The sequence below is a fragment of the Arachis ipaensis genome, chromosome B9 (assembly GCF_059453495.1).
Source record: "Arachis ipaensis isolate K30076 ecotype BB chromosome B9, ASM5945349v1, whole genome shotgun sequence".
Classification (NCBI taxonomy): domain Eukaryota; kingdom Viridiplantae; phylum Streptophyta; class Magnoliopsida; order Fabales; family Fabaceae; genus Arachis; species Arachis ipaensis.
This window is the reverse complement of record NC_142444.1, coordinates 29,196,392-29,207,037: the sequence shown is the minus strand read 5'-3', so window position 1 is coordinate 29,207,037 and position 10,646 is coordinate 29,196,392. Positions and strand designations below refer to the sequence as shown.

General features: G+C 35.0%; 1 protein-coding gene across 1 annotated transcript; it reads left to right on the top strand.

The window, feature by feature from the left end:
* Positions 1-383: 383 nt before the first annotated feature.
* On the top strand, positions 384-1,817 carry LOC107615306 (uncharacterized). The gene has a single exon (XM_016317388.1). It carries the CDS (start codon positions 384-386, stop codon positions 1,815-1,817), a length of 1,434 nt encoding a protein of 477 aa, XP_016172874.1.
* The last annotated feature ends 8,829 nt before the right edge of the window (positions 1,818-10,646 follow it).

Here is a 10,646-nt window from a genome sequence, read left to right as displayed (position 1 = left end):
CAAGAGAGTTTGGTAAAGGGCAATGCCGCGGCTGGCCCAGTTACCGGTTCAGAGGCCGGGCTGTCAGTGACATTGGTGACAGAGGGATTGGGGGAGGGGGTATCACTGGCAGGTTTAGAGCTGGACCCACATGTTGTAGAGAGCGAAGGAGAGTTGAAAACGTCTGGGACCGGAAGGGCAGCAGACACACAAGAAAACAGAATAGCTTGGAACTTGGCGGTGGAATCTGGAGCAGAGCCTTATGATGAGGAAGACGATATCATGGCGATACTCCAGGCACAGAATGAGAAGATCGCTTTGAGAAAGAAATTGGCTAAACAGAAAGAAAAGGCTAGAAGGAGTCGCCCAAAAAATAGGAAGCAGGTGTGTAATACTGTTTTACAATGACTTTTGCATCCTGGAATGTGCGGGGGTTGGCGGGAACTGGAAAATTGAGTATGGTTAAAAATCTTAGGAAGAAGTTCAATGTGCATGTACTAGGCTTAATAGAGACAAAGAAAGCGGTGGTGACTAAATTTGAGGTAGTGCAGTTGTGGGGTAGTGATGGAGTGGGTTGGGAGTTTGTGGAGGCCGAAGGTGCTTCTGGCGGCCTGTTATTGATGTGGGATAACACGGTTTTTAATTTAAGTTGCTGCTATAAAGGAGCTAGGTGGATTTGTGTGGATGGAGTGCTGGTAAAGAATAATTTTTGGTGTGCGTTCTGCTTGGTTTATGGTGAACATGGTAGGGAGGAAAAGCTTGTAGTGTGGGAAGAGCTAAGCTTCTTGTCCGGTTTATGTCAGGTACCGTTTTGTTTCATGGGGGATTTTAACGAAATTGTTCAAGTGGAAGAACGACTGGGGGCCATGTCTCTGCCAAGGTCTGCAGTAGAGTTTAAATCTTGGATTCATGATATGGAGTTGGTGGATCTAGTTTTGTCTGATAGGCAGTTCACATGGTTCCGGGGCCAATCATGTAGTCGTATTGACAGGGTCTTGGTTAATTTGGAATGGTTGGAAGAATTTTCTGAAACAATGTTACGGGGGGGCCCAAGAGGACTGTCAGACCATTGTCCGATGATCATGAACGTAACTAAGTTAGGAGGGGAGTCGAGACCGTTTCGAAGCCTGGATTCATGGTTTACTCATGATGGATTTTTGAGAATGGTAAAGGAGGAATGGAGGAGCATCGGGGAGATGCAGTTCATGGATAAACTAAAGGCTATGACGATTCCAATGGGGAGATGGCATAAAGAGAAATTTGGTGATCTAGACATGAGGATTAGTAGGTTTGAGGAGGAGATCAGGAAGGTAGATGATATGGTGAGTCATGGAGTATATGATGGAACAATGGAGGCGAGAAGGAAGGCGCTTGTGAGCTCTTGTAAGAAATGGTATATTAGAAAGGAAATCCATTGGAAGCAGATGTCACGATCTAGGCATGCTAAGAAGATGGATAAAAACACTAGATACTTCCACAATCTTGCATCAGCTCGCAGGAGGAGCAATCGGATTGAAGCCTTAAGGATACAAGGCAGAATAGTAAGGAATCAAGCACGGATAAAGGTAGCTATACGAGATTTCTACAAAGAGTTGTATCACCAGGAACATTCACCTAATATTGGAATCCGGGATGGGCTGGTTAGGCGAATAACTGGGGAGGAGGCAGCAGAGCTGGAAGTGATGCCAAGTGCAGAAGAAATAAAGGCTGCAGTATGGGATTGTGAGTCTTCAAAAGCTCCTGGGAGTGATGGGTATAATATGAATTTCATTAAGAAGTATTGGGAGGGAATTCACAGAAGCAGTGTTGGGATTCTTCCAATCAGCTGTACTACCTAGGGGCTCAAATGTCACTTGGGTGGCGCTGGCACCGAAGTTCGTTGGAGCTACAGAGATAAAAGACTTTCGACCGATTAGTATGGTGGGGTGCGTTTATAAGGTCATATCTAAAGTCATGGTTCGAAGGATGCGGCATGTGATGCCAGGTTTAGTGGGCGAGACTCAGACGACTTTTGTGCAGGGTAGGAAAATCCATGACGGGGCTCTGATAGCGTGTGAAACTGTGCATTGGCTAAAATCCAGAAGACGTAGCTCTGCAATTATTAAACTGGATTTTCAGAAGGCGTATGACCGGGTCAAATGGAGTTTTGTTGACATCGTTCTGCAGAAGATGGGTTTTGGAAATCGTTGGAGGGGGTGGATCAAGGAGTGTGTATGTTCTGCGTCCATGTCAGTCCTAATCAATGGAGCTCCAACTAAACCCTTCAAAATGGAAAGGGGGCTACGGCAAGGAGACCCTTTATCTCCCTTCCTGTTTGTGTTAGTTGTGGATGTTCTTCATCGAATGATAGAAGAGGCGGTGAGGAATGGCCGCATACTTCCGCTATTAGTTGGACGAGATAACATTGAGTTGTCACACCTACAGTTTGCAGACGATACTATTCTTTTTTGCCCTCCAGAGGAAGAGACCATCAAGAATTATAAGCGTCTACTGCGGTGCTTCGAGCTGATGTCCGGGTTGAGCATTAATTTTGAAAAGTCAAGTCTCATTCCGGTTAACTGTGATCAGCGATGGACACGGGAGATGTGTTGCTTGCTGGATTGTAAGGAGGCAACTCTCCCTGTTCGATACCTGGGCATCTCATTGGGAGCGAATCCGAGACTTGTGAAAACGTGGCAACCAGTGATTGACAAAGTGGAAGACAAGCTGGGCCTGTGGAAAGCAAAGACGCTCAATAAGGCGGGTAAGCTGGTGCTCATAAAATCTGTCCTTAATAGCTTGCCTATCTATTATCTGAGCTTGTACAAGATGCCAAAGGCAGTAGCAGAGAAGTTGATTTCCTTACAACGGCGGTTCTTGTGGAGTCAAGAGGATGGGAGAATGGGGATGCCACTAGTGAAGTGGGAGGTAGTGATGGCACCTAAAAAGGTGGGTGGTTTGGGAGTTGGAGATGCAGTGCTTCGGAATACCGCTCTTTTGTTTAAGTGGTGGTGGCGGTTTTCGAAAGAGGAGTGCCCCCTTTGGAAAAAAGTGGTCTGCTCTTGTAATAACATGAACCCTTTTGAGACGCTGCATGGGCAACCTGTTCCCACCAGAGGGGGTCCTTGGAAGGATATATGTCAGCTTCAAATAAGGGAACCACAAGTTAGGGAGACAATGATCAGAGGCCTATCAATGGAGGTTGGGAACGGCAGATCAACCAGGTTCTGGGAGGACGTCTGGCACCCTGATGGGGTCTTGAAAGATCTGTTTCCAAGACTTTTCTCGGTCTCGAATCTTAAAGGATCTGTAATAGGGGACTGCGGGTTCTGGGATGGGTTGGAGTGGATATGGAGCTTCCAATGGAGGAGACAATTGTTTCAGTGGGAGCTAGACCTTTTGAACCACCTTCACGAGACACTACGATCGGTTAAGCTAACAATGGAGCGAGAGGACAAGGTGATTTGGAAATTTGACAGAACTGGTATTTTTTCAACTAAATCCTTTGTGACGAGGTTGCAGGAAGTAGTCCTCCCGGAGGAAATTACTAGTTATAGCTTCACTAGTGTTATTTGGAGGGGATTTGTCCCGCAAAGGATTGAACTGTTCACTTGGTTTGTCTTGGTTGGGAGGGTGAATACTAAAGAAAGGCTTTCCAGGCTAGGGGTGATTGGCCAGCTCGATAACATGTGTCCTTTATGTTGCAAGGCTGTTGAGTCGGCTGTCCATCTGTTTCTTGGCTGTGAGCTCACTTGGCAGGTGTGGTGCGCATGGCTGTTTGCCCTTGGAAGGGCTTGGACCGTACCTGAAACACTGAAGCAACATTTTGAGAGTTGGACACATGCTTCACATCGAAAAGTTGAGAGAAAGCGGTGGTTGGTTGGCTTCTTTGCTGTGATCTGGGCAATTTGGTTAGAAAGGAATAACCGTGTCTTCAATAATCATGGCTCAAGAGTAGAGGAAGTCATCAGCAGGTCCTTTTTGCTATCCGATGAGTAGATTGGTGGTACTCCCTTTGGCTATTGATGGCAATGCTGGAGATGATGAGGGGTTGATGGGTTTCTATTTACGTTATCTTCTGTTTCTTATATCTGTTTGCTCCACCTTGTTGTGTTGAGCACTTTTTAATTCAAAAAAAAATTAAAGGTGCAAAATACACAAGTAAAATAATAAAAATAAATTACATAGTGGTTATAGCTTTTTCCCTAACAAAAAGGAAAATGCCACCTCTAGACTCTAGTAACTTCTGCAAACTGGATGTTTATGTCAATAATCATTATTATCTGATAAAGTTGATTAATACTTTATAGCTCTTCATTGGGGAGACAGTAGCAGCCATAGCCGTAGCTGACGTCAACAGTTGATTGGAATTGAAATACGTGAATCTCACACACACACACGAAAGTAAGATATATGGATCTTTAAACTTAGAGTTGTATATTGATGCAGGGGAGAGACTCAAGAACTTGCAAGTTTAGGGAGATAGCTCTCTGCTAATTCTCTTGCATGAGAATGCAAAAATGAAAAAAATGATTCAACACTTGTGTTGGTAGTTAGTCTAGGAAGATTAGGTTGAGAAGTGAGTGAAGAAAGGAAGCTTGCTGATGATATATCCATTGTTCTTGGATGCTATTTGCGTTGTCAATAGGTTCTTATATATTTATTAGTTATTTATCAAAGACCATAAACTCCTATTGTTATTTATTAGTTATCCCTTTCTATTGTCCTCATTGTTCTTTTAGCTCCTCGCAATAATTTTTAATTATATATTTAGCTAACAAACTATAACATAAACCAACTCAAACCAATCATTTGTATTTTTAGTTTTGAAATTCGAAAAATTAGGGTTGTGGAACCGTATATTTATTACAAAGTAACCCTATAGCTAAAAGTAATTCTAGTGGGCATTCTAATTCTTGAGTTGTAACAAGTCTCTATAGCCTTTGGGCACATGAAAAAGGCAGAGTTAACAAAAGAAGAAGAATAAGAAAAAATGAGAGAAGATTGAGATTAACAATGGAGAAGAACGAAGGAGGATTGAGAATTCAGCAAGTGATTGATGAAGAGGAGTGTGAGAGCAATAAATCATAGAGCGAGAGATATCACAAATATGCACCTTCTGAATCAAGCTGGCAAGATTAAGAAATAGAACGTTCATTAGTTAGTTTGCATTTCTTCTACTATCTTATTCTTTCTCTTCAATACTTTGATTTTCACCTTCTTCAAGATATCTGTTGCATTGGACAGGCTTTAGATATGAAAAGAAATGCGTGCGAGTTATATTAAATAAGAGTAATGTTGCATAATAAACAAAATTTATTATTTTTTATCAATACTTAATCAACTCTGAATACTTTAAATTCTAAATTTTAAGCTTATTTTTAAATTCTAATACTATAAAAAAAAAATCTAAAATATTGGCTTGATATTTGTCCATTCATTCGATACAATATCAGCAATACAACCAGAAATGAAATGAGAACTATTTAAGTCTCTTTTTCTCTCCATGATCATTTTGTAATAGCAACATGTAAAATTCTTGTAGGCAAAACCCATGTTAAAATGTACTAAATAATCAGCAAGAGAATTCACAGATACAATAGAAAGCTTCTGCTAAATCTATGCAACGTGACCATGTCATGGGCCCCGGATGAAGTTTCAAACATTTATTGCGACAAAAGTTAAAATCGTCGCAGTTAGTAACCTCCCATTGATCTCTACAAATCGTTGCGCCTTCAGCCACTTGATGAAGTGTTATCGAGAGAGCTGCATGCAAAGAGTTAAAGAACACATTTAATAATCTTGATGTAGAATATATAATATTGATATAGGTCTAGTAATAACAGAGATATATCAACCTGAAACCAGAAGGAAAATTGAAAAAAGATTTATCATGGTTATTAACTTGTTAGTCATGATGATCTATCGATCGAACACTTGATGATAATTATTCTTAATAATCTCAATATTTTTTGTGTATCAATTTTGGGAGATGCAGTCATGGAGAGTTACGTTGTATATTTATAGGTGGAAATTCATTACACTACATCTCAAAGAATTCTAAATTAATTGATTTTTTTATTATTCTAATGCATATTCTTTTTAGTACATGTATAAAGTTCAGTTAAATAGGTTTAAACTAACCGAACTCAAATCCTTAAAGGATTCGACTATTCGAGTCATCAATTGCGTGCTTGTATAAGGTAGCAACCATTGCATGTTTTATTTTTAAGAATTTTTTTTTTTTAAAAGATGCTAAAATAACACCTTTTTTTTATTTATAAAATATATATTTTTTTATATAACATTTAAAAAAATTTTTTTTAATCTATTTTAATTTTTTTATATTAACTAACGTTAACTTTATCCATTTTAAAAAAAATAAATTATTTTTTACAAAAATACCTTTTAGTAAATTTTTTTTTGTGATTAAATTTTATTTATTCTTTAATAAATTATTTTTTTATTGATTAAATTGTATTTTTACCAAAATATTCTCTTAAAATTTTTTTTAATGATTAAATTATTTTTGTCTAAAATACCCTTCAATAATTTTTTAATTATTAAATTGTGATTTTACCAAAGTTTTCGTTAATAATTATTTTTATATTTTACTATTAATTTTTTGATATCAATATATATTATTTTAACATTAAACTAAAAAAATCTTACCATGTTAATATGTATAATAATTAATATTAATAAATAATTTGTTTCATAGAACTATTGAAAATTATTAACAACTTTATCAAAACTTAAAAACAAGTTGGGATGGATAAATCCCAAATTTAAAAAACTAATATCTCATTCCTTTACATTTTTACAAAGCAATTTCATTAATAATTAAAAAATTATTGAAGGGTATCTTAAAAAAATAATTTAATCATTAATTTTTTTTTAAAAATATTATGAAAAAAAAAATACAATTTAATCAATAGAAAAATAATTTATTAAAGGGTATTTTAGTAAATAAAATTTAATCAGAAAAAAATAAAATTTTTACTAAAAGATATTTTTTGTAAAAAGGTACTTTTTTTTTTTTTAAATAGATAAAGTTAAGGTTAGTTAATACAAAAAATTTAAAATGAATTAAAAAAAGAAATTTTTTAAAAGTTATAATGGAGAGAAGTGTATATTTTACAAATAGAGGAGATGAGAGTGTCATTTTAATATTTTTTAGGAGAGGAGAGTATCATTTTAACCTCTTTTAGAAAAGGAGAGTAGAATTTTTTCATTTTTCTATATATAGAGAGACAAAAAAAAAAAAAAAACAGCCAGAACTTGCTTTATTTAATATTCATTAATTATCACAATTATTAATGAATGTTAAATAAGACAAGTTATGACTATTTTTAGTTGATTTTCTTTAATTACTAAATATTTTCGAATATGTATATACATACATAAATGTATTATCTAAAAGGGCAATTCACTATAAAAGTAACAATAAGAGCAGTTCGTGATTCAAATTAAATGCATTTAAGAATACATGATCACTATTTAAAAAATTACAGTATTAGCATATGTTTAATCTCATGTATGCATGTAAGGTCTAATAGCTAATCACAAGTAATCACCCACCTCACGTTAGTTGAATATCTACAAATTTGAATAAAAAGACAAAAATGCACTTTTCTTAATTAGAACACATTTTCCTTTTTCATAATAATTATGATTTTTACTAATAACTTATTTTTGAAAAAAATTAAAAAATATAATAAATATAAACTAACTAATACATTATTTAAAATTAAAAATAAACAATTAATTTAATAAAAACAAAACTAAAAAGAGACACTTAAATGACATTGTCTAATTATACTTATACTTATATACTTATAAATTATTAAGACATGCTATTTGCGAACGAAAGGTTAATGGATATACTATTATACTTGTATATTACTGCTTGGCGTTTATGAAAAGTTAAACACGATACACATCACACTCACCGTAAATGAATGATTTTATAACAAATAATAGTTAAATTGAGAGAAAATAATATTATCTTGATATGATATACTTGTTCATAAATATTTTAAATATAATAGCCAAAACATTTTATTGTCCATGCTTGGCTGATAATGTTACATATAAATATTACTAGTATGAATCATATTACTTTTGGTTATAAATTTTTATAATTAGATGGATTAGTAGCTATATACATATAGACAGAATAAAGAATATACAAAAAAAAAAAAAAAAACAGAATAAAAAATGAAAATATAAAAAAAAGTTAGAATAAAACACTACAAAAAAAGGTCTATACTGTGATCATAGCTAGTAAAAAAGATGATCATAGATCTATAGTCACGGTTTTTTACCGTGGCCTATTCTCTCGTGGCCATAGGTCTATCACGGTTTTTTTTATTTATAGTCACAGTTTCTATGGTCACGGTTACAATTTTCAAATTCTGACACTTTAGGCCACGTTTTTTTAGCGTGACCATAGGTTAATCTATGGTCACGCGTAAAAACCGTGACCATAGCCTTATCTATGGTGGGCATTCTTAAATTAAAATCGTTTAAGTTAAACCCCCTACCTGGATGTCGCAATTAAAAAAAATCGAAGGCAGAATTATGGCAAGACAGCAGGCTGGACTGCACCCTCAACATCGCAGCCACATCATTCTACCTAAACCAGCATTGGTGGCAGCAACAACCTACTACAGAACCAGCCGTGTAGCTTCAACAGCCTCAAGGCAGCACCAACGTAAATACTTGACCTAATTGTAGTAGAAAATGGGAGCCAAAAGGGCTGAGATAAAATAAATACATAGACTATCAGGATTAGAACAAGTACATGGTGGAGGAACGAAATAGAATCTAAGCAAGGATGAGAGTGTTACGGTTTCAAAATTGGGGAAATTGGAATCAGAACAAGGAGGATGATACTGTCCAAGTTGAAATATGGTGGCGGCAGCTTGCTTTCTCTGATGGCAAACTGACAATCCCTACAAATACAGTAGAGCCAGGAACATTAGAAACAAACAGAGGGTGGTTACAAAGCAAATAAGGTTCAGAGGTGGTGATTGTGGTAGCTAGGCACGATTAACTCACCAAGAACGACGGCGGCGCCCAAGAATTCTGGCGGCGATGACAACCCACTTCACTCCCTCAGTCGTGTTTTGTCTCATCGCTCCTCTTCCTCTCGCGTACAGTGGCAGTAGCATCGACCAAGGTTCGGTGGTGGAGACACCCTCAACGGCGGTGAAACGCGGCAGCTATGGAAGCTCGGCAACGGTGGTAGGGCGCAGCGTAGGCGGCGGGACAGCTCCATCGCGATCTTTGTCTCCCTTTCATGCGTCGTCCTCTCTTCGCATCAGGTTCTCTCTCGACTCCTCCACTGCGAGCGTCTCCCTTTTCTCGTGCAATGATGGCAACGCCGACGGCGGCGAGGTCTCAACCGGCGCCGTTCCTTCCTCCTCCCTCTCTTCCTTTCTCCCTCATCCCCTTCGAGCTTCCCCTGTTTCCTTTCTTTCCCGTTTTAAATGTGTTTTGCGCGTGTGTTTTCTCAATTTAGGGTTAAGGTAAAATTTATATGAGTAATATAACAACTTTTACAAAATATTTGAGATAGAATAACAATTTAAGATTCAAATATAATACTATAAAGATTACTTTTAAAATGCACAAGATTTTATCTTTCAATTTATTAATGAACTCAAATAAGTATTTCTAATTTAAATTATAAAGTAAACATACTAATCACATTATATAAAATATGGTTAAACTCGAAATATCAATTACCTAAATCAAATTATATGATCTTTCATTATATTTCCATTATAACTTTAATTTCAAATTATATAAAATAACCAACTATAAAATTTACACAAGAATATTAATTGAATTAATTCCAAACATTAGTAAAACTAATTTAATTACTCTTAATAGATTAGTTTATAAAATAAAGAGTTCAAATTAATAATAACTCATAACTTTTCATAATAAAAGTTACTTAAATTAAATTGTACAATACTTTCTTATTTTTTAATTACTAAAATTATACAAAATATTTTAATTATAATAAAATTACTCAAGAATCTTATTTGATTTAAAATAAAATTATCTCTGAATCTATTTAATTATTTCTAATAGGATAATTTCTAAAATTATAAAGTTTAAACTTAATAAGATAAGATCATAATTTATTTATATTTAGATTTTAAAAAATGCGGATGTTACATGTTGCATGAACGATTCAACTGGTAGCTCGGCCCGGCCAGGTGACCGAGTGACCGGGTTTCTGGTCGAACCGACCAGGTCGAGCCGAGTTTGATAACTATGGGATTATGGTTACTGGGTTACCTTAGTGAATGAAACGGCGCCGTTTAGTGTACAAAATTAATTTTTATATTGTTCTAATTATCTTATACTGTACCATGGCTAAAACTTAAACTATAATTAAAATGAATTTGGCATTATAAGTGGTCACTGATGGTGGGTTAGTTTTTCATCCGTTATTAAGTTATTAAATTATTTTTTATATTATTAATTTCTAAATCATTTTTAATTTAAAATTAATACTATTCAAATTAATTTTTTATTTATAAAATTAGATTTAAAATTTTAATATTTAAAGTAAATTATATAAAATTATTATTAGTTTTTAATTATTAAAATTTTTAAATTTTAAAAAGATAAAATATTTAAAATTATAAAAAAATACATAAAAATCTTAA